The 24855-nt window shown below is 43.9% G+C and overlaps 1 protein-coding gene across 6 annotated transcripts in view; it reads left to right on the top strand.

Moving 5' to 3' along the window:
• The window catches only part of ZBTB38 (zinc finger and BTB domain containing 38), a 54123-nt gene extending 34044 nt beyond the window's left edge, over window positions 1-20079 (top strand). For 5 of the 6 annotated variants that reach the window (XM_040348810.1, XM_040348807.1, XM_040348805.1 and 2 more), the window contains exon 2: window positions 14724-20079. In XM_040348810.1, coding sequence (XP_040204744.1) covers window positions 14744-18529 — 3786 coding nt within the window. In that variant the 5' untranslated portion in view covers window positions 14724-14743 and the 3' untranslated portion in view covers window positions 18530-20079. Of the gene's footprint in view, window positions 1-13409; window positions 13452-14723 lie in introns of those variants that run through there. The other variant, XM_040348808.1, reaches the window with a different exon arrangement.
• Window positions 20080-24855: the final 4776 nt, after the last annotated feature.

The raw sequence follows: 24855 nt of genomic DNA, 5'->3' as shown, positions 1-24855 counted from the left end.
TGACTCTGTACATTCGGAAAAGGTAGGAGCCAGATTTAGCGGCTCCTACCTACGCTCTCCATCCTGACAGATCGAGGGGGTGGAGGAGGACATTGAGGGGGACATGGAGCACGGAGGAGGAGAGCAGCAGGAGGGGGACACAGAGCACGGACTGCAGCACGGAGGGGGACAAGGACCCAGAGGGGGAGAGCAGCAGGAGGGGGACACACAGCATGGAGGGGGACACGGGGCATGGACTGCAGCATGGAGAGGGACAAGGACCCAGAGGGGGAGAGCAGCAGGAGGGGGACACACAGCATGGAGGGGGACACGGGGCATGGACTGCAGCATGGAGAGGGACAAGGACCCAGAGGGGGAGAGCAGCAGGAGGGGGACACACAGCACGGAGGGGGACACGGGGCATGGACTGCAGCATGGAGAGGGACAAGGACCCAGAGGGGGAGAGCAGCAGGAGGGGGACACACAGCACGGAGGGGGACACGGGGCATGGAGAGGGACAAGGACCCAGAGGGGGAGAGCAGCAGGAGGGGGACACACAGCATGGAGGGGGACACGGGGCATGGACTGCAGCATGGAGAGGGACAAGGACCCAGAGGGGGAGAGCAGCAGGAGGGGGACACACAGCATGGAGGGGGACACGGGGCATGGACTGCAGCATGGAGAGGGACAAGGACCCAGAGGGGGAGAGCAGCAGGAGGGGGACACACAGCACGGAGGGGGACACGGGGCATGGAGAGGGACAAGGACCCAGAGGGGGAGAGCAGCAGGAGGGGGACACACAGCATGGAGGGGGACAAGGACCCGGAGGGGGAGAGCAGCAGGAGGGGGACACACAGCATGGAGGGGGACAAGGACCCGGAGGGGGAGAGCAGCAGGAGGGGGACACACAGCATGGAGGGGGACAAGGACCCGGAGGGGGGGAGCAGCACGGAGGAGAAAACCGGGACAGTCAGCGGTGATCGGTGCAGCTTTGGGGGGAGTTACAAGCACCGATCGCCGATGTATAACTTTCACTAAAGCAGCTGAAAAGGGGGCAGATCAGTGCTTGTAATTCCCCCCGCCGCACCAATCACCCCTGACTGCCCAGGTATCGGGTGAAGTGTCGGAACATTTCCCCAAGTACAAGTACTCAAGGAAATACCCGGTATCGGTATTGGGACAACCCTAATGTCTACAAACTATGGCATAGATTTATGGACCTTTTTTTTATTTTTACCAGTAACGGCGGCGATCAGCGATTTTTAGCGGGACGGCGACATTGTGGTGGACAAATCTGACACCAAGTGACACTTTTTGGGGACCAGTAACGCTAATACAATGGATCAGTGCTAAAACAAATGCACTGTCACTGTATAAATAACACTGGCAGGGAAGAGGTTAACATCAGGGGGCAATTAAAGGGTTAAAGTGATTGTAAAGCTTGCATTTTTATTTTTTAAATAACAATCATGTCACACTTACCTCCACTGTGCAGCTAGTTTTGCACAAAGTGGCTCCCGATCCACGTCTTCTGGGGTCCCTCGGCGGCTTTCTCGGCTCCTCCCCGCTTCCGATAACCCCCCTGGGAAGCGCTCTCCCAAGGGAATTTCCTTGCGGGCGCTCTCCCGAGTCCTGTATCCGGTGTCCATAGCCGCCTACTTTATTCAAAATCACCAGGATACACCAGGGACACCTGGTGGATGTGTGAAACGTGTCTACGTGACTAAATATCTGGTGGCAGATTCATGTAGGAGGGCGTAACTTTGTGCGGGAGTAGCGTATCCTATTTACGCTACGCCTCCGCAACTTAGACAGGCAAGTGCAGTATTCACAAAGCACTTGCTCCGTAAGTTGCGGCGGCGTAGCGTAAATTGGCCGGCGTAAGCCCGCCTAATTCAAAGTAGGCTGGTAGGGGGCGTGTTGTATGCAAATTAATCGTGACCCCACGTAAATGGCGTGCCTAACGAACAGCGCATGCGCGCGCATGCTCAGTATCACGTTGAATTTACACCCTAAGATACGCCGGCTCAATGCCTGTGACGTGAACGTAACCTATGCACAGCCCCATTCACGTACGACTTACGTAAACGACATAAAAAAATACGCTTGTTCCGACGTCCATACCTTGCATTACCTGCGCCTCATATAGCAGGGGTAACTTTACGCCGGACGTAAGCCTTACGTAAACGGCGTAGCAGGTGCAAGTACGTTTGTGAATCGGCGTATCTAGGTCATTTACATATTCGACGCGTAAATCTATGGAAGCGCCCCTAGCGGCCAGCGTAAATATGCACCCCAAGATACGACGGCGTAGGAGACTTACGCCGCTCATATCTTGGCAACAGAGAGGCGTATCCGATTCTATGAATCAGGCGCACAGATTCTGACTTACGACGGCGTACGTGGAGATACGCCGTCGTAAGTCCTTTGAGAATCTGGCCCCTGGTGTATCCTGGTGATTTTGAATAAAGACACGTTGTTTGGAACCTTCGGATGTGCAGCCATTCTTCTTTTTTTTAAATGGTTCTACCAATACCTGGACATAGAACTAAGGAAAGTGTAACCAGAAACCCACTGCAGGGCAACAGTGCTAAGCATTGTGCCAGTACACTGCCAGTGATGAGCTGAACCATGCAAAATTTAATGCCATACCTTAGAGAAACCCTTTAATGTAATGAGAAGAGGTTTTTATTACTGTTTGTGTCCCCACTGACTTCCTCTGACTTCTTGTTTCAGTGACAACAAAGGGAGTGAAGGGAATCTACCCGATGGGGACATGAGTAACACTCTTACAACAGTTCTTTCCTACTCTAATTAAAGTAATTTTATTAGTGTGTCATTGGAGAGATTTTCACTTTTCCTGTTTCTGTGACCACACAGGATGTCCATGAAAATCTAACACATAGTAACACCAGTGCATTCCATGTGGGCAAACATGGCCCTTCTTCGCATGGGGGTACACTTAACCACTTCCATATAGGGCACTTATACATCTTCCCGCCCAGACCAATTTTTAGCTTTCAGCACTGTTGCAATTTGAATGACAATTGCGCGGTCATGCTACACTGTACCCAAACTAAATTTTTATCATTTTGTACCCACAAATAGAGATTTCTGTTGGTGGTATTTGATCACCTCTGGGATATTTATTTTCTGCAAAAAAAATTACCAAAAAAAAAACACTTTTTTGTTTCTGTTATAAAACATTGTAAATAAGTACGTTTTCTCCTTCACTGATGGTACTGCACTGACGGGCACTGATAAGGCGGCACTGATGGGCACCAATGAGGTGGCACTGATGTGGTGGCATTGATGGGCACTAATATGCGGCACTGATGGGCGGCACGGATGGGCACTGATAGGCGGCACGGATAGGTGGCATGGATGGGCACGGATAGGTGGCACAGATGAGCACAGATAGGCGGCACGGATGGGCACAGATAGGCGGCACGGATGGGCACTGATAGGCAGCACGGATGGGCACTGATAGGCGGCATGGATGGGCACTGATAGACGGCATGGATGGGCACTGATAGGTGGCATAGATGGGCACTATCGTATGTGTTGTACTAATGGATGCCAATCAGTGCCAAACAATGCCTGCCAATCAGTGATGCCCATTGTGGGCACTGATTGGCATCCATTGCGGCACTGATTGGCATGCATTTTTTGTGTCCTTCTCATCCCTGGTGGTCTAGGGTGGCATACCTTTTTTTTTTTTTGCATCCCTGGTGGTCTAGTGGGTAGGGGTGCAACGGATCGTCACCGATCCGTGATCCGAACGGGCCACCCCGTTCGGATCGGCACACCCCGCGATCCGCGGAGCGCTCCGGAGCCTAGGCCTAGGAAAGTCCCCGGCTTCGGCCTAGCTCCGGAGCGGCGGCCAGTCTGCTTGCCAGAGCCCAGCGTGACACGCCTCCCTGCCTCCCCGGGGAGGCGTGTCACGCTGTGCACTGGGCTCTAGCAAGCTGAATGGGAATGTTAGCAGTGAAGCACTGGTGTGAGAGGAGGGGGGGGAAAGGGGAAAAAAGAGCACAATAGCAATTCACAGGGGTGGATTAAAGAGGAAGCAGGTGAGGCTGTTTGGGACTTAAAGTACAAATACTTGATGTTTTTACAGCAAAAAAATATATATATTTGTAAAAACATGTACATGTAAAAACATGTAAACATGTAAAAACATGTAAAAACAAGCTGTAAAAACATCAAGATTGTACTTTAAGTCCCAAACAGCCTCACCTGCTTCCTCTTTAATCCACCCCTGTGAACTGCTATTGTGCTCTTTTTTCGGATCAGCAAAAAAAAAGGTTCCTTTTTTTCCATTGGTCCAAAAAAAAAAAATATATTATTATATATATATATATATATAATTTTTTTTTTTTTTGGACCAATGAAAAAACGGACCCTTTTTTTTTTTGCTGATCCGAAAATGATCCGATCCGTGACTCCTGATCCGAGGATCGATCCGATCCATGAGTTTTTTGATCCGTTGCACCCCTACTAGTGGGCATCCCTGGTGGTCCAGTGGGCATCCTCGGGGGGGGGCTGTGCTGATAATCGACCCCCCCTGTCACAGGAGCAGCCGATCGGCTCTCCTCTACTCGCGTCTGACAGACACGAGTGAGGAAAAGCCGATTACCGGCTTTTCCTGTTTACATCGTGACCAGCCGTGATTGGACACGGCTGATCACGTGGTAAAGAGTCTCCGGGAGAGACTCTTTACCTTGATCGGTGTTGCGGGGTGTCAGACTGACACCCTGCAACAACGATCGCCGCGATGCGCGCCCCCGGGGGCGCGCAGCGGCTCAAAATCCTGAGGACGTCATATGACGTCCAGTCAGGATTCTACAACCACTTTGCCGACGTCAATATGTCATTGGCGGGCGGCAAATGGTTAAGTAAGCCTGGGTGAACTAAGCCAAATTTAGTGACATATAGGCAGGCCATAGGTCAGGGGTGCCCAACCAGTGGCCCGCAGAGCCCTCTGATGTGGCCCGCGACATCCTGCTCTGGGATGGCGGGTTGGCATAAGCCGATGCTTCATGTATTGCGCCAGCTTCTGTCACAGGTGGAGTGATACCAAATTCTCTCTGCCTGGAACAGCAACAGCTGGTGATACCTGAATGGAAGACTGTTATTAAAGGTAAGTTTATTACTAAAATCACAGTGTATATATGGACATATCTGTTCTGCAAGGGTTACTGGGCAGCTTTCAAACTGATCCGCATTGCAGCGCAGAACACCTGCAGGTAACCTGCACTGAGCCATAGACTTCTGTTCTTACCTGTGGGTTGGTGCGCTTCAGAAAGTACACCACACCTGCAGGATATAATAGAAGTCTAAGGGCCAGATTCTCGTACATCCGCGTATCTTATATGCATATGCAGAGTGGACATGGATCTGTCATCTGCCTGCTCTGTCCATTGTGGCCCGAGATCGGTTACCAAGTCGCTTAAGTGGCCCTCGCGCTTCAAAAGGTTGGGCATCCCTGCCATAGATGATCTGATTTTCTTTCCTGCAAGCACAGTTGCAACCATGAATGGGGGGCCACGGAGCTATTGTGCTTTCCCAGCGGGGGTTCAAAGGGAACCATCCCTGCAAGGAGAACACAGAAATTGTTAGCGGCTATAGCTGCTGGGAATAATCGCATGTAGTAATCCGACATGCTGGTTGTGTGCAAGTCAATTAATGGATCCACTTGGGTACAAACAGCCTGACCATAGATTTGAATCTAGGCTGGTCCCTGATGAACCAGTCCAGATTTGAACCATCTATGGTTGGCTTTAGTCTGCTAAAGCGCTGTGTATCATGTAATTATTCATCAATGTAAGTATGCATATACAGTATCATACCTGCTGGGGAAGCTAAAAGTCATTGTAATAGTTAGCACTACTACAGTGATAGCTGTGATCTTGCAAGACCTGCTGGGATACTGACTACAATGGGTCACTCTTTCGGCACTGCTGCCTTTTACAGAACTGCTTGTATTTTTTGTAATGAATACTGGACAATAGATAAGGTGGAGAGGAGTGCGGGTGATGTTGCAATCTCCACCTTGCCCAATCAGAGAATGTGCTGTATTCACTGAATATGAATGCAGTGCCAAGCGAGCAACCACCCATGATTTTGCTGTCCCCTCAAAATAACTCAACACACAGTCATTAATGTCTAAACCACTGGCAAACAAAGTAAGTACAACCCTAAGTGAAAGTGTCCAAATTGTGCCCAAAGTGTCAATATTTTGTGTGGCCACCATTTTTTTCCAGCACTGCCTTAACCTTCATGGGCATGGAGTTCACCAGAGCTTCACAGGTTGCCACTGGAGTCCTCTTCCACTCCTTCATGATGACATCACGGAGCTGGTAGATGTTAGAGACCTTGCGCTCCTCCACCTTCCGTTTGAGGATGCCCCACAGATGCTCAATAGGGTTTAGGTCTGGAGACATTCTTAGCGAGTCCATCTCATTTACCCTCAGCTTCTTTAGCAAGGCAGTGGTCATCTTGGAGGTGTGTTTGGGGTCGTTATCATGTTGGAATACTGCCCTGCAGCCCAGTCTCCGAAGGGTGGGGATCAGTTTTTATACAGTTCTATGTCAGCTACACTTCCTATTTCCTTGAATCTCTTATATGCAGATTTTTATTCCTTTACTATCCTACTTATCACTTAAATGAACCATATTGTTTTTTTTCTTCAGTTTACCCTTACTAATTTGCCTGACATATAATCTAAGTGTCTCCAGGATGGTAGATTTTAACAGTGCTCACTGATTACTGACTCCTGTCATTTTACTCCAACCTTTCAATTTATTTTTCAAAAATTCTCCCCATATCAGCAAAATGTGTCCTTTTGATATCTAAAATGTTTGTTTTTGTAAATGATTTTACTTTACATTCAAATCACCCCACTGTACATTTACTGTGGCAGGGCGGCCGCTCTGTGCCAAATCACATACCTAGTATGTTATCTGACAGTACCAGGCCCATCTATGGGTACAGCAGACTTGATGTCTGCCAGCACCCGCCGATTACACGGGACACACGCAGAACAACAATCTGCCTATGTAAACAAGGCACATTGTCGTTCTGTCAGAAGGGAAGGTATTGATTGTGTTTCTGCAAAGCAGGAACACTGATCTTTGTCTTCCGCTAGTCAAAGCACCTCCCAGACAGTGAGTAAGCACAGGCTATTAACACACACAGTTAACCATTTGACTGCCCCTGATGTTAACCCCTTTCCTCCTGGGCTCTTTGGTTCCATCATGGAGGACGGGAGCGATGCGGTGATGGGTGCCCTGTACAGAGAGAGAGAAACTGACGTTGTTCCCCTCTCTCTGTTAAAAATTATTTTATTTTAAATGCAGCACTCTGAAAGAATGATCAAATGTATTCCAGCGTAGTACTGTATGCATAAACAATGCTATTTATTCCATAAAGTAAAAAAATGGTTGAATAGTCAAAGTTTAAAATAAATGGTATTGAACGTTAGAGTGGACCTCAGAGTGTCGACCTCAGAGTGGATAAGGGGGAAACAATCATCCGTAAGGCTTGCCTGGAGATGGTTTGAACATCAATCACCATCCAGGGAAATAGAGGGGAGAAAATTCAGTTCCCAGAGGGGGAGCCTACTGGCTGCTGGCAAAACCTGCTGGTTCCAGGTTAATGCAATAAGCATTGGTTTGCGCATACGTTTTTGCACCTACAAAAAAGGGGATACATTTATGGCATTTTTATTATATTATTTTTTTTTTACTAGTAATGACGGGGATCAGTGATTTTTGTCAGGACTGTCAAATTGCGGCGGACAGATCGGACAGTTTTGACAATATTTTGGGACCATTGACAATTATACAGCGTCCAGTGCTTTAAATATGCACTGATTACTGTATAAATGTCACTAGCAGGGAAGGGGCTAACACTAGGGGGCGATCAAGGGGTTAAATGTGTTACCTAGGGAGTGATTCTGTGTGGGGGGGGGGGCTGACTATATACAAGGAACATACGATCGGTCTCCTCTCCCCTGACAGGATGTGGATCTGTGTGTTTAGCAGTCGGGAAGCCGCGGACGTCATATGATGGCTGCCCGGGATGGCAGAGCCACCTTGCGGCCGTCATATGTCTATACACCTTGCGGCTGTCTATACGCAGGATGGGAAGTGGTTAATTTATGAAAAATAAATTTCCCCAAAAAATTGCATTTGAAAAACCGCTGCTCAAATATCGCGTGACATAAAAAATTGCAACACCCGCCATTTTATTCTACAGGGTCTCTGCTAAAAAAATATATACGATGTTTGGGGGTTCTAAGTAATTTTCTAGTAAAAGAGCATAATTTTTTACAGTGAAGTGTCAGAAATGGCCCGAATGGGAAGTGGTTAATATCAAACCAAAGACATTGGTGTTCACTGGAACCCAAATTTTCTCCCACCTCAACATCAGACAATTATTTCCCATTTGTCAGTACTAGGTTTAGAATATGATCACCTCGAGTTGGGCTTTTTACTGACTGTTTCAGAGAAACCCCATTCATTCAGGGGTACGATAAACCTATAAAACAGTTCTGTAGCTGGATTCACGTAGATGTAGGCGGGCGTAGCGCATCTCATATACGCTACGCCGCCGTAAGTTAGAGAGGCAAGTGCTGTATTCACAAAGCACTTGCATCCTAAGTTACGGCGGCGTAGCGTAAATGTGCCGGCGTAAGCGCGCCTAATTTAAATTGTGAAAAGGTGGGCGTGTTTTATGCTAATGAATCGTGACCCGACGTGATTGACGTTTTGAACGAACGGCGCATGCGCCGTCGGTGGACGTATCCCAGTGCGCATGCTCCAAATGCTCCAAACGGAAATTGCGCCGAGCCCCATTCACGGACAACTTACGCAAACGACATAAAAATTTCAAAATTCAACGCGGTTCCGACGTCCATACTTAACATTGGCTGCGCCATCTTTTAGGTGGTTTATCTACTGATACGCCGTCGTAACTCTACCTGAATCTGGCTATTTGTCTTTTTATTAATTATGTTGGGGATTTATTAATTATGTTGGGGATTTGCTATCAGGTTTCATATACCGTATTTATCGCGGTATAACGCGCTCCCGCGTATACCGCGCACCCCTAAAGTGACCCCCAATCCTGTGGAAAAAAAGTTATTTTTGTACTTACAGTTTTGGTGTCTTGCGCGGCGTCCATCGGCGGCCTCGTCGGGTCCGGCGTCCTTCTGCGGCTTCGGGTGTCCTCTTCGGCGGGTCCGGCGTCCTTCTTCGGCTTCGGGTGTCCTTCTGCGGCTTCGGGTGTCCTTCTGCGGCTTCGGGTGTCCTTCTGCGGCGGGTCCGGTGTCCTCTTCGGCGGGTCCGGCGTTCTTCTGCGGCGTCCTCGCGTCCTCACCGCTCGTTTCCCGCGCCGAGTTTTGAATACTGCGCCAGCATATACCGAGCGCAGTACACTCGGGCAGGCTCGGCAACTGTCGCGCTCACGTCCTGTACGTCCAGGACGTGACCGCGGAAGAAGCCGAGGCTGGCCGACTATACCCGAGTGTACTGCGCTCTGTATATGTCGGCGCAGTATTCAAAACTCGGCGCGGGTATCGGCGTATATCGCGCACCCACGATTTTGCCCTGATTTTCAGGGCAAAAAAGTGCGCGATATACGCCGATAAATACAGTAAATAAGATTTAGCACAGCTATTCTACACTATTTTATATTTCCAAGACCAAATTTGAGTTCTTATTGTAAAGCCTTTTAATTGGACATTTTAATCTTTGCCATTACATATTTTCATGATTGAATTTATTATACATGTATTTAGATACTTCCTCTAGTTTCTGTATACTGCACACACATATCCAATTGTATAGTCTGCTAAGTTTAGATGAAATTGTACTGCAATCTAAACCTTTGTGGCCTTGGTGGTGACTTTATTTTCAATATATTCATAAAATTTGGGTGTGGTTTGTAAAGGAGACAGACGCAACTGGTATTGGCTTCTGTAAAGCAAGTACAAAACAGGGACACCCAGGAACAGTCCTAGCAGGTTTATCCTGCACTTTTATTCAGCAGTGCAACAGTTTATGCGGAAGGGCTTTGTACAGCAAGCCCATAACATAAAACAAAACATCTGCTCGTCCGAGCCACTAACTAAAGTTAGGTCAGTTCCTGACTAACAGGGTGTCCCATAATGGGTTCCCCAACACAAACTGGGACTGAAGGCTTTATCCTAACCAAAGCTGGACAAAGCCTTTTGGGCTCAATGACCCAGGCCAAAATATGAGATCTGAGAAAACAAAAATGTTGTTCACTCCATATCAAAAACAAACCCTGGAGCCCCTTACCATGTGTAGATGAAAAACTTAGGCCTCGTTCACACGATAGGTTAAGCAGAGGACAACGGTCTGAAGGACCGCTTTCATCGGTCAAAACCGATCGTGTGTAGGCCCCATAGGTTATTTAACCATCGGTTAAAAAAAGCAAACTTGCTTTAAAATGTAACCGATGTATTGATAACTGATAGGTCAAAACCAATCTTTAGTATGCAAAACCATCGGTTAAAAATCCACGCATGCTCAGAATCAAGTCGACGCATGCTTGGAAGCATTGAACTTCGTTTTTTTAAGCACGTTGTTGTGTTTTACGTCACTGCGTTCTGACACGATTGGTTATTTAACCAATGGTGTGTAGGCACGACGGACCATCAGTCAGCTTCATCGGTTAACCCAGTGTTTCTCAACTCCAGTCCTCGGGGCGCACCAACAGGTCATGTTTTCAGGATTTCCCTGAGATCAAACTGCTGTGGTAATTACTAAGGCAGTGAAACTGATCAAATCACCTGTGCACAATAATGGAAAGCCTGAAAACAAGACCTGTTGGTGCGCCCCGAGGACTGGAGTTGAGAAACACTGGGTTAACCTAAGACAACTGTCCTTCGGACCGTTCTCATCGGATGGGCCGATCGTGTGTACGCGGCCTTAGTGTCACTAAACCCACATTATAAATAACTATCAGTACATGCTGTTTTATACATGCTGTTCATACTCACTCATTCACAGATTTGTTTTCTATATTCTGCAAAAAAACTGGCTGATCCTGCTTTTCTCTATCTCCCCATTCTGTTCAAGTCCCCAATGCAACTAAGGATTTTGCATAGCAGTGTTGGAAGCTCTGCACATGCTTATTTTTCATTGTGTTTTTATGCTGGTCATTTCCTCCCTATAACATCTGAGCAGCCCATGTGATTATAAAGCAGTGATGGTGAACCTAGGCACCCCAGATGTTTTGGAATTACATTTCCCATGATGCTCAGGCACTCTGCAGTGTAGTTGAGCATCATGGGATATGTAGTTCCAAAACATCTGGGGTGCCAAGGTTTGCCATCACTGTTCTAGAGTCACACATGTGGGCGTATACACAGTGGTATGACAGCCCACTACCTCCCATCCACATTTATGCCCACTAACCAGCTTAGTACAGTGGGGGAGAGATTTTACATGTAGATTGATGAAGGCTTTGCTTCCCTCTTATTCAAAGACATAAGTTGGAGGGGCGTGACAGCCTGTGACTGAAAGAAATCTGCCCACACCATGTCTTTGGTAAAAAAGAATAAAGATTTGATTTCAAATATATATTTGTATGCCAATTAAAGCAGGTTATTGATATTAATTATTTATTTTTACTCTGCATTCCAAAGGCTGTTTTTTTTTTAACATGTGACCAGCAGCGGAGGACTAGAAGCTCCTCCTGCCACTGTTTCTCTACAGACAGGCTGGGAAAGAGCTGGGTCATGTGATAGCTGTATATCAATTAGCAAAAGAGGTACTTTTTTTTATTATTAAAATAATTACAGTGCCATCGTGCTCATACAAAAAGAGAAGGGACAATGTAAATTAAACACTTTGGGGTTTATTTACTAAAGGCAAATCCACTTTGCACTACAAGTGCACTTGGAAGTGAAGTCGCTGTAGATCCGAGGGGGACATGCAAGGAAAATAAAAAACAAAATTTTAGCTTGCACATGATTGGATGATAAAATCAGCAGAGCTTCCCCTCATTTCAGATCTACCCCTCAGATCTACAGCGACTGCACTTCCATGTGCACTTTCAAGTGCGCTTGTAGTGCAGAGTGGATTTACCTTTAGTAAATAACCCCCTTTGTGCTTAGTATTACTTTAAGTGACACATATACACTGGCCCAGATTCAGGTAGATTCACGCAATATTTGCGTGGGCAAAGGGCAACGAGTTTTGCTCTGCGCCCACGCAAATATTTTGAAATGCCCGCGATTCATGGAGCAGTAGCTCCGTAAATTGCGCGGGCGATATGCAAAATAGCCGGGCGTAAGGCTGCCTAATGTAAATGATCCCGCCGGGGGCGGGAATCATTTAAATTAGGCGCGCTCCCGCGCCGAGCTAACAGCGCATGCTCCGTCGGGAAACTTTCCCGACGTGCATTGCGGCAAATGACGTCGCAAGGACGTCATTTGCTTCTAAGTGAACGTGAATGGCGTCCAGCCCCATTCACGATTCACTTACGTAAACGACGTGAAATTAAAATTTCACGAGCGGGAAGCGCAGCTATACTTTAGCATTGGTTGCCCCTGCTATAGCAGGAGCAACCTTGCGCTAAAGTCGCCGTACGGAAACTCCGTACCTTGCGTGCGCAGGGCCCGCGCAACTTTTGTGAATCGGTGGTAGTATGCAATTTGCATACTATACGCCGATCACAATGGCCGCGCCCCCTAGCGGCCAACGCAAGAATGCAGCCTGGGATGTGAAGGCATAAGGAGGCTTATGTCTGTCATATCCTAGGCTGCAGTCGATGTAACGAGGTTCCTGAATCAGGAGCACTCGTTACACCGGAGCAAGTAAGCACTTGCGCCGCGCAACCTATGGTTGCACGGGCGCAAGTGCTTCTTGAATCTGGGCCAGTGTATGCTAGCCTGCGCCTAACAGGTTTTATCAAACAGCAGTTGGAAAATATAGAAAACTCCTTATTAGATCTAAGTTGATCATAAAATTATACATTTTCTTATTTCAATTTTTTTATTTCAATTTTTTTTATACCATTTAAAGGGTCACTAAAGGAAAAAAATTTTTTAGCTGAAATGACTGTTTACAGGGCACAGAGACATAATAGTTAACTGATTCCTTTTAAAAATGATTAAAAATAGATAAAAAAACAATCATATAATGTGCCTGCAGTGTAGTTTCGTTTTTGCTGTTGTTTGCTGGTTCTCTGATGTACAGAGAGCCACTAGAGGGCAGTCAGCCAATAGAGAGCAGTGATACTTTGTCTAAAACTCCTCAGCACCAATCCAGTTTCGTTTTACACACAGCTCCTTGATTAGTGACCACCGTGAGAAATCTCCCAGTACTGTGGTTATCAGGAAACAGGCAACCAGGATGTGTCCAGAACAGAGAGGAATTACAGCAACATCAAAGCAAAAACGAACCATGAGCACATGAAACCAGGACTGCAGCAAGGTAAAGGAAGCTATTTAGCTAAAAAAAAAAAATTCCTTTAGTGACCCTTTAATTAAAGGGGTTGTAAAGGTAAGTGTTATTTGCATAGGATGCATTAAGATGAAAAAACATCCGACAATACTGCGCCCCCCGCCCCGAGCCCCTGTTTTACTTACCTGAGCCCTCGAAAGTCCCGCGCTCGCCCCCATCATCCTCCTCGTTTCTGAGCCTGGCCGTTCATTGGCTACACTGGATGGATTGAAAACAGCGCAGCCTTATGCCCCGTACACACCATCACTTTATGTGATTTAAAAAAACGACATTTTCTGTGAAGTAAAAAATGACGTTTTTGAAACGTCAATTTTCAAAGACGAAGTTGCCTACACACCATCGTTTTTCTCACAATGTTCTAGCAAAGCGAGGTTACGTTCTCACCACTTTTTCCATTGAAGCTTGCTTCATAAGTAGCTTCTGGGCATGCGCGGGTGAAAAAACTTCGTTTTAAACGACGTTTTTTGCTCCACACGGTCAATTTCTGTGAAGTAAAAGTTGACGTTTTGAAAAACGACACATAAAATTGAAGCATGCTTCAATTTTTTTTGGTCGTTTTTTAGAAGACATAAAACGACGTTTTCCCCCACACACGGTCAATTAAAGTGAAGTTTTTAAAAACGTCATTTTTTTTCATCACATAAAGTGATGGTGTGTACGGGGCATAAGGCTCGCGCTGCTGTCAATCACATCCAATGACTCGGCGCGCCGGGGGCAGGGCCGAGTGATACAGTTAATGAAAATAGCCGCCGGCTGTATCACGGGAGTGCGCCCGCAGGAACTCAACACCATGCTCGCTCGATCGCATGAAGGTGTTGAGTTCTTGCGGGAAGGAGCCAACACAGCCGCCGAGGGACCCTAGAAGACCAGGTTCGGGGACACTCTGTGAAAAACTAACTGCACAGTGGAGGTAAGTATAACATGTTTGTTATTTTAAAAAAATATGTAACTTTACAACCCCTTTAAAGTAGGTCTGCATAGCAGCGACACAATTTTTAGAAGAAGCAATGTTGGTCTCTATATTCTTTTGGCACAGGTTTTATTTAAGGTCTTTGGAGATTGTATTGCTGTCTCAGAAGAATGTTAGACTAGAGATATGGCACAGCACAGTACTATTACAGTTTATTTATACTGCACAAATTTAGTAAAACTTTTTCTTTATATGCTAGAAACAGATTAATAAGTAAAAATGTATCTACATGTTTCAGCAGACTAAACCTTTTTTTCTGTTTTTTCCTTTAGAGTCTTATGCTTAGATCAGAATGTGCACTTCAGAAGACATAGCAGACAGCCTTCACGGAGAGAACCTTCTCTGTAATCTAAATGAACAGCGTATGCAAGGTTTCTTGTGTGACGTTACCATTGTGGTTGAAGATACTAAATTCAAAGCACACAGAAATATACTGGCAGCCTCCAGCCTGTACTTTAGAAACCATTTTCGGAGCCAGAGCATATTAATACAGGGACATGTCTTGGAGCTCAATGACTTGAAAGCAGACACATTTACTGAGATATTGAACTTTATTTACAGCTCAAAGATTGCTGTGAAGAAAAAGGAGACCCTGACTGATCTTGTAGATGCTGGTAAAAAGCTAGGCATAACCTTTTTAGAAAACATCAAAGCTTCCAAAAAGTCTACTGCAGTTGCTTGCTCAACTGAACCTGAAGGAAATGCGCCACTTGCATTTTATCGAGGAGAAAACGGACTGAAATCAGAGAGTGTGGACAAAAAGGGAGATGACCCGGCTATTGCTAATGGACCAAGAATCACCAATGCCTTTTCTATTTTGGAAACTGAAGCAAATGGCTTTTCTCCTCTTGATCTAAGAGCAAATTTTAAAAAGAGCACAGGCTCCACTGAAGAGGTGCATAATGGTGGTAACTGTGAGAATGGGGTCTGTAATGATGGAGAGCCAGTAAACACTTTGGCTGAGCACTCCTATGCAGTGTCTTCTGGTGATGCATCATACAAAAGAGACTCTGTATTTGACCATGGCAATAAAGGTAGCCATACAAGGGATCAGGAATGCACAACTCCTGGTACAGTTTCTACCAGCCAGGAAACCAAGTCAGCCAACAGCATGCTGGTGTTAGAACCTCAGTGTGTTAACCCACAAGCAATCATTCAGACTTGTACCTCTAATAGTGTGAGTTGCTCTTCTGAGCAAACCGCCAACCAAACTGAATTCTACAGCCAAAGGGAAGAAGAAAGCACCTTACCACAACTTCCCCCTGGTAACCCACCTGACACCCAGTCTTTCTGTGATGCTGGTCTATATCCTCTTCCTAAAAAGCACCATGTGACTTTACACTGCAAAAACTGCAGCAAAGAATTTGCACACTTTAAACGCCTACAGCGGCATGAACAAATCTGTTTTAAGGTTGTGCACATGGACAGAGATTTGAGGATACCCAACAATCTTTCACAAGGTGCCTCAACAGAGAACTACTGCACTCCTACAGAATCTACAACTAACCAGAATGCTCTGACAAATGGCTCCTCATCTGCAACAGACCACTTTGTTAAAATAGTAGATGATAAAATATTTTATGTCTGCATTGTATGCAAAAGAAATTATTTAACTCTATCCAGTCTTCGACGGCATTCAAATGTCCACTCATGGAGGAAGTCATACCCTTGCCATTATTGCAACAAGGTATTTGCCTTAGCTGAATATAGAACCAAACATGAAATCTGGCACACCGGGGACCGAAGATATCAGTGCATATTTTGCCTAGAAACATTCATGACTTACTATATCCTTAAAAATCATCAGAAATCTTCCCATGGCATTGACCCAAGATTGGGGGTAGGAAGTAAAGCAAACAGGGGCCTCAAGCCAAGCATCTATCCTTACAAACTATATAGACTTTTACCCATGAAGTGTAAAAGACCCCCACTGAAAACCCCTAGAACAGCTTCAGCAGCACACTTTCAAGTTCAAAATTCCTTTACCACACCCACAGCTGTTCAGAATGCTCTCAATTCACAACCATTCTCTTTGAACAGCCAGGAGCCATTTTCTAGCACATTAGATGCTCCATCACAGAATGTGACAAATTCAACAACGACCCAGGAGACTTGGCCTTTTGATATAACACAATCTGACAAAAACACAAATGTCTTGACTGTTGGTAAAGTTAATTCTCCTTCACATGTTTCAGCCTTAACATTGAAGCAGAGTGGCAGTGCACCTGGTCCACAATTGAATGAAAATAAGAATATTCCATCTGTTATTAATGCTAGCAATTCTGCACCCTCAGTGATCATGCACAGCAGCAGAGTTTCCTCTGTGATAATGCATGGTAATGCAATAACTGGTACAGCTGCAAATGGGACAGGGTGGAATCCCAGCCGAACCATTGTTTCACCTGAAATAGATACCAGCCAAGAAAGTAACCCTGAAGCAACTGAGGCAAATACAGAGGTGCAATCCCCCATAGGGTACAAAAATGGTGATGCTCATCAGGATGAGCAGGAATTATCTCTTCCTGCACCTTCATCTAAAAATAATAAAAGTGTTATTCGTGAAGGGAATAAAACAGAAACATACATAGCCAAACCAGCCCTACCTGGAACTCTTGTTAATAGTGGAATTGCTCCTCTTTGCCAAATCACAGTTAAAATTGGAAGTGAAGCTTTGGTGAAAAGGCAAATCTCTGGTTCATCTCTGTTCTTTAGGAAGAGTGGAAGACCAAAACATGCAGAGCCTGAGGGAGCATGGATGGATTCAGATGATGACAAGAAAGAAAGATGCTCCATTCGACTTCGGAGATCAGATAGTCTCCAAATGGAGGAGATGTGTGATGATGCTAGTGACCAAGACGTGTCTGACAAACCATGGAGACCTTACTACAACTATAAGCCCAAAAAGAAATCAAAGCACTTTAAGAAATTCAGGAAATTGAAGAAAAGGAAAAAACACAGCAGACCCAGACCTACTGACGAAAATGTAAGTGAAGTTGACACAAAATCATCTGGAGAGGCCATTGACGAAAATACAAATGGTGCAGAAGACTCTCCAGAAACATTTGATTTTGACTGTCCCTCCGAAAAATCAGTTGAACAGGAAAAGACATCTGAACAAGAGGAGGAAGTTGAGCAAGGAATGGTTGCTACACCACGGTGGCAGATGGACACTAAGGCTTCCTTTTGTGAGCTATGTCAAAAATCCTTTAGGAATCCTTCAACACTGAAGGTTCACATGCGTTGTCATACTGGAGAGAAACCTTACCCATGCAAGGTATGTGGAAAATGCTTCTCCTTTCCTGGGAACTTAAGCAAGCATGAACGTATCCATCAGGTTGGGAAAAACTTCACATGTCAATATTGCAAAAAGACATTTTTGTTGCATAAAACTTTGAAAAAACATGAGAGGATTCACACTGGAGAAAAAATGTATGACTGTAAGTTCTGCTCACAGCAATTTCTCTACCTTACTTCAAGAAATAATCATGAACAAAAACATTTAGAAGAGCAGAGTGAAAAGGGGTTTGTTTGTGCGCAGTGTTCCAAAGTTTGCAAGACTGCTGCCGCCCTTGTGATGCACCAAAAGAAACACTATTTCAGGGGACTAAAGCATAGGGAGCGAAAAGACTTACAACCATCTGCTGCAGAAATATGCACCTGGGGTGGTGCTGCAAGTAGCATTTGTAATGATCCTAAAACGACTGGAGAAAGAAGATCTGTAAGCATGCCTGAAAGTTTCCCCCCTACTTTTGATGACTGTGAGGCTCCACTGTTGTCTTACAACAGTGGTGTTACAGAGGTCATACCCCAGAATGTTTGCACTCCAAGCCCTGTAGAGAATGTAAGTGCCATTGGGGAAACTGACTCTAGTCATTTCATGACTCCACCTCCACTACCGCCTGTTGCATTACACAGCAGTGTCCTAATGGAGGTTCCCAAGGGCTGGAAGCATTGGAAAGCAAGGCACTATAACCTGGAGGAAAATTTGAACTCTGATCATTCTTCCTTAAAAGAGAGCACTAAGACTTTCACAGAATTAAAGACGATGACAAGTTTTGATAACCCATTTGTCCCGTAGATGATTGTGGTGAAACATTTTAAAACAAAACAAGCTATTTTTTTGTTCATTAACTCTTTTGTTGCTAACGGACAGTTACAGGCCTATAGCAGCATACATGGTTTAAAGGACCAAGTTAATCTAAAACAAGGAGTTTATGTATAGAAAGTGTACTAATAGCATTCATAAATATAGATGTGTAAAAATGTGTAAAAGTTCACAAATCTGTACAGAAATTAAGATCTTTGATCCCCTTGAGGCTGCAATTTGAAGATAAAGGATGTTATGCCATGACAGTGTTCTTCAACCTGTTTACTAGACATGAATTATTTTCTGTATAGCAAAATATCACGATACCACTTTCATCCAAGATATTTGAAACTCTTATTAGCTCCACATTTTTCCATATTTATTAGTGAATGTTATTAAAACACTTTTATATAAAAGAGCTAGTACATTTTAGTTTATTGGCCCTTTAATTAAACGTCAAGTGTTCATAAGTGTTAGTTTCCCTGAGCTGTACATCTTTGCACTAGTTCTATGTATAAATGTCAGCTTATTCCATGTGTTCTTGCAAGCAGTTAGCCGGGCAACACGTTCTGTACAGTTTGTAGTATAATATAAGTTTGTTAAAGTGGCAGTCACTTATTGCGCTTACGAGGGGACCCACATAAACAAGAGATTCCCTTCCCTTCTATTGAAGTGTAGTTTGTTCATAAGATGTTTGCTAAAATCCGTAATAAAAAATTAATTAAATATCAGTGTCATATAGCACTCCTCAGCAGTGATTACACAAGTACTCCTTGACCGTCCATACTCACTTATATATTTTAATGCTTAATAAGGGTATTTTTATGTGGACTGCTTCTTTAAATTCTATATATTATACTACACACAGAAAGCACTGTACAGCATTATATACTGTAATTATTGTGTTATTTAGGAAACAGCTCGTTGCAGCCAGGGACAAAAGAAAGAATTATGTCTTGTACAACTGAACAGTTTATAACACATAGTGAATGATATTGTTAACACAATTAAACAAAATATCATTTGTGAATTGCCAGTTCAAAAAATAGTTAAAAAAATAACAAAAATTATGTGACGTTAATATTGGATATTAAAGCAAATAGATTATAACTGTAAAAAAAAAAATGAACGGTAATTTTGTCTATGCAACCAAAGGATGTTTTTACTTTTTTTATAATTCAAAACAGGATTTCTGTTTTAGAAGGTAATCTTCCATAAGCTTTTGGCAGGACCATGTAGTAACATATAGGGGTCTCCACTTTTTGCAACTTCCTGGAAACTGGTATTTGGGGTTTTACCTGAGAGTCATCTGCCAGTGAAATCTAGAATTGCATAACACTTATTCTGGTACAATAGTACTCTTTGAGCGCCATTTCATCTGACTGTGGGACACAAAGTAATGTAAATAAAACCAAGACGAATGTCCATACAATGCTTACCTAAGGTTTGTGGTAGAATCAGACCCCTATATGTTATTGCTAGGGATGGTCAGTAGTAGATGGTAGATTTCTATTTTTAATTAAATCCAATCTAATAACTGATATATCTGTAAGTTTTGCTTCATTTTGTTATGAATAATATGCCCTATGTGTTGCTGGTGAGGGTATATGCAGACTGGAGCTTGGGTTGTAATTCCTAAAGCTCTGAGTTGCATTTGTATTTGATGTACAATCACCACAAGGCTTGAAGTTACTGTAAAGATTATATGGTGATTACTAAATACACATGCTTCTCTAACTTGTTGTCAATGCTTCCAAAGAAAACTTACCATACAGAAAGATATTGGCAATCACCAATCACAATTAATTCTATCTATTGTGGCTTCCTGCAGCTGCTTGGTGATCTTATGACAAAGCGCATCTGACATAGTACCCTAAAGCCAATTTGTTTCTACAATTAAAGTGAACTTGTGTTCACTTTAACATTCTAAACTGTTACCATATGTGCAGTAGACACCTAGATGTACCCATATACAGTGGAAAAATTGATCCTCTGCAGATTTTGTAAGTTAGGTGTATTTTAAATGATAGAGACAAAATATCAACCAAAAATCCAGAAAAAAACACATGATACAAATGCTATAGATTGAGGTGTAGTTCCGTGAGTAAAATAAGTATTTGATCCCCTTTCAACCAACAATAATTCTGTCTCCCACAGACTGGCTACAGTATGTGCTCATGTGGTACAAAGGTTAATCCTGACAATTTAAGAAGGTAGCTCCTAACAACAACTCATTATGTGTATACAAGACATCTATCCCAAGAATCTCTTTGTTCCATTCAAACCTCACCACCATGGGCAAGACCACAGAGCTGTCAAAGGACGTCAGGGACAAGATTGTAGACCTGCACAAGGCTGGAATCGACTACAAGACCATCAGCAAGAAGCTTAGTGGGAAGGAGACAACTGTTAGAGCGATTATTCGCAAATGAAAGAAATGCAAAATGCCAATCAATCGCCCTCGGTCTGTAGCTCCATCCAAGATTTTGCCTCGTGGGGTAAGGATGATCATAAGAAAAGTGAGGGATCAGCCTAGAACTACATGGGAGGAGCTTGTGAATGATCTCAAGGCAGTTGGGACCACAGTCACCAAATAAACCATTGGTAACACAATACACCACCATGGATTGAAATCCTGTAGTGCCGGCAAGGTCCCCCTCCTCAAGAAGGCACATGGACAGGCCCATCTGAAGTTTTCCAATGATTCAGAGAAGGATTGGGAGAAAGTGCTGTGGTCAGGTGAGACTAAAATGTAGCTCTTTGGCATTGATTCGACTTGCCATGTTTGGAGGAAGAAAAATGATAACTATGATCCTAAGAACACCATCCCTACAGTCAAGCATGGAGGTGGAAACATTATACTTTGGTATAGGTCAAATTTGCTGCATTGAAGGGCCAATGGCCAGGGCCATGTATTGTAAAATCTTGGATGAGAACAATCTTCCCTCAGCCAGAACACGGAAGATGGGTCATGGATGGGTCTCAGCATGACAATGACCCAAAACATACCACCAAGGCAATAAAGGAGTGGCTCAAGAAGAGGCAGATTAAGGTAATGGAGTGGCCTGGCCAGTCTCCAGACCTTAATCCTATAGAAAATGTATGGAGGGAACTGAAACTTTGAGTTGCCAAGTGATAACCCAGAAACCTTAAGGATTTAGAGAAGATCTCTAAAAAAAAGATTGGACCAAAATCCCTCCTGAGATGTGTGCAAACCTGGTAACCAACTACAAGAAACGTCTTACCTCTGTGCTTGCCAACAAGGGTTTCTCCACCAAGTACTAAGTCATGTTTTGCTTGGGAATCAAATACTTATTTTACACACTGAACTGCAACTCAATTTATAACATTTGTATCATGTGTTTTTCTGGATTTCTGGTTGATATTTTGTCTCTATAGTTTAAAATACACCTATGATAAAAATTATAGACCCTTCATTTCTTTGTAAGTGGGCAAACTTACAAAATCTGCAGGGGTTTGAATAATTATTTTACCCACTGTATGTCTCAAGCTTCCCAAAGAGCCCAAAAACCTTGGAGCTCTAATATGCAAATTTCTGCAAGCTTAGGAGGGGGGCAATCCTTAGCTCTAGACCGCAGTAGCTGGTTTAATTTGCATAACAAGTGCCTTGGTTTTCTGGTCTCCCTGTGCTGTCTATATGGTATCTGACTTTTCATGCAGGCACCTCTGGATATCTTCTGTACATGTCTGTTGACAGTTTAGAATGATCCATTCCTTTAAATATAATTTGGTGCCTTTATATTGGGTTTCTATAGAGGAACCATTTGGATCCCTTTTAGCTCAAAAGCGGCTAGTCCATACAGAGATATCTGCAATTAATATACAAATTTGGACTTTTAGCTAAAAGTTAATGGTATGTTCACCTACTCATGGTTGGCCTATCCCTCTGACCTGGGAGCATGTCTCATCTTTTGTGACCCTTCTGAGATCATTCAAAAATACAAAACATGAGCAGTTCTGTAATGTGCTGGACAAGATTGACACACTGGCGCTTTCATCAGAATGTCATACTTGAGAAAAGTTGGTAGTACCCAATGTTGAGATGCATGAGTCTGGGGGGGGAAGGATGGGGAAATAATTTTGCACAGGTGAGCCACTATTAGAATACATATTTTATATCTGGTAGTGGTTTTGCTCAATTCGGGTTTACTTTAATTATATGGCAGAATTTATGGTTTAGGAATTTCTAGATGTCTTGGGTTGGCCTTTTTCTTAAAAAAAACTTTTTGTGTTAAAATCATGGAAAAAAATAGACAAACAGCCAAATTACATTTTCAGTGTAGTTAGATTTTTTTTTAATTTAAATAACTTTGTTATTTAAGAAATTCTGAAAATCTTTGAACTCAACTTGTTGATTTTATTTTATTCTTTTAATTTTGCTACAATACAAGCTGTCAGTTCTTTAACTTTTTTGTTTTTAAAACCATATCTTTAGAGTGAAATGCATTGTAGATAGATTCCACATATGCAATAAATGACGTATCTTTTGACCAATAACCAATTAATTCCTATCAACCACTATGGAGAAATATTGTTACAAAAGTGCATTATTGAACATTGCAGAGAGGTGATCGCAGTATAGACGTATATATATATATATATATTTAACTACAAAATGGTTTTATTGGTCTGTTATTATTTTGTTCAGATCTTCTTCCTTCATTTTGTTCTGATATTTCATGTTTGTCATATAAAGACTGAATAGTATGAAAATGTGTGGAATATCTTAAAAAGTTGGTGTGTTGTGTCTGTTTTTAATTTTGTGAATTGCTAAAATGGATGAAGGTTTTAATTTTTTCTGAAAAAAATACAACGCATAATAAATAATCACTTTCTCAAGGTTAAAACCTCGTACACATGCTTGTTTTTCTCGGCAAAAACCAGCAAGAAAACTGCTGGCAGAGCTTTCTTGCCGAGTAAACCGAGCGTGTGTACGAGGCTTTCAGGTTTCTCATCTGGAAATCTGGCCAGAATCTCGAAGAGGAAAATAGAGACCCTGCTCTCTATTTTCTTGTCAAGATTCTTGTCGGCCTGTTTCCTGACGAGAAACCCAAGAGTGTGTATACTTACCTGTCGCCGTGGAAACCCGTGCATGCTCAAAATTACTTTGTCGCATGCGCAGTAGCTTCCACGGGATAGGTAGGGTGAAGCAATATGGCGGTGATGGCATCAAATGTGACGAGCGCATGCTCGTTGTACGCGATGACATCACCGCGTTCTTACCTTTCAAGAGAACCGTGGTTCTTTTGAAAGGTCTGTCTGTACACTCGGGCGGCAAGAGATTCTTGCCAAGAATCTCGTCAGAAAAAACAACGACGAGATTCTTGCCCGTGTGTACAAGGCTTTAGGGCCTGTTCACTCAAGCAAGACCCACTGAAAGTGCAGCCATTGGTGTGTGCTGTGAGACACAGTGCCAATGCGTTAATCCCAGCACATCGAATTGTTTACTTTTTTCACAGAACTTTATTTAAATGTCACAGCGGATATGCAATGCAGTAGTTTGCAATGCATCCTGCTGCGCTGAAAAAGAGTAGTGCATGCAGTACTTTTTTCAGCTCACACAACAGCAACGCTGTGGTGTAAACTTGTACCATCTAAGACAAGGTATTTGGCCTTGTCTGTGCATTGGGGTCACACTGGAGATAGCTGCATCTGGTGTGAGTGGACTTTAAACTGCATTTGATATCACATTATGTTATGCTACCCTCACTATGTGGTTCAGGCGCTCAGGCAAATTCATCATAATCATGTTTATAGTCATACCATTGACCTTTACCATAAGGGCTATATACATATTCACAAAATCTCAAATTTTAGACCTTAACCACTTGCCGACCTCCTCATGTACATATACGTCAGCAGAATGGCATGGACAGGCACATGTACATACCTGTACGTGCTCTGCTTGACGTGGGTCGGGGGTCCGATCGGGACCCCCCTCAGGACATGCGGCGGTCGGGGAGCGATCCGGGACGACGGCGCGGCTATTCGTTTATAGCCGCCCCGACGCGATCGCTCCCCGGAGCTGAAGAACGGGGAGAGCCGTATGGAAACACGGCTTCCCCGTGCTTCACTGTTGCGGCGCATCGATCGAGTGATCCCTTTTATTAGGGAGACTCGATCGATGATGTCAGTCCTACAGCCACAACCCCCTACAGTTGTAAACACACACTAGGTGAACCTTAAATGTTACAGCGCCCCCTGTGTTTAACTCCCAAACTGCAACTGTCATTTTCACAAATAAACAATGCAATTTAAATGCATTTTTTGCTGTGAAAATGACAATGGTCCCAAAA

The sequence above is a fragment of the Rana temporaria genome, chromosome 4 (genome assembly GCF_905171775.1).
Source record: "Rana temporaria chromosome 4, aRanTem1.1, whole genome shotgun sequence".
In the NCBI taxonomy this organism is placed as follows: domain Eukaryota; kingdom Metazoa; phylum Chordata; class Amphibia; order Anura; family Ranidae; genus Rana; species Rana temporaria.
Note: the sequence above shows the minus strand (reverse complement) of the source record. Positions and strands in the feature narration are given on the sequence as shown.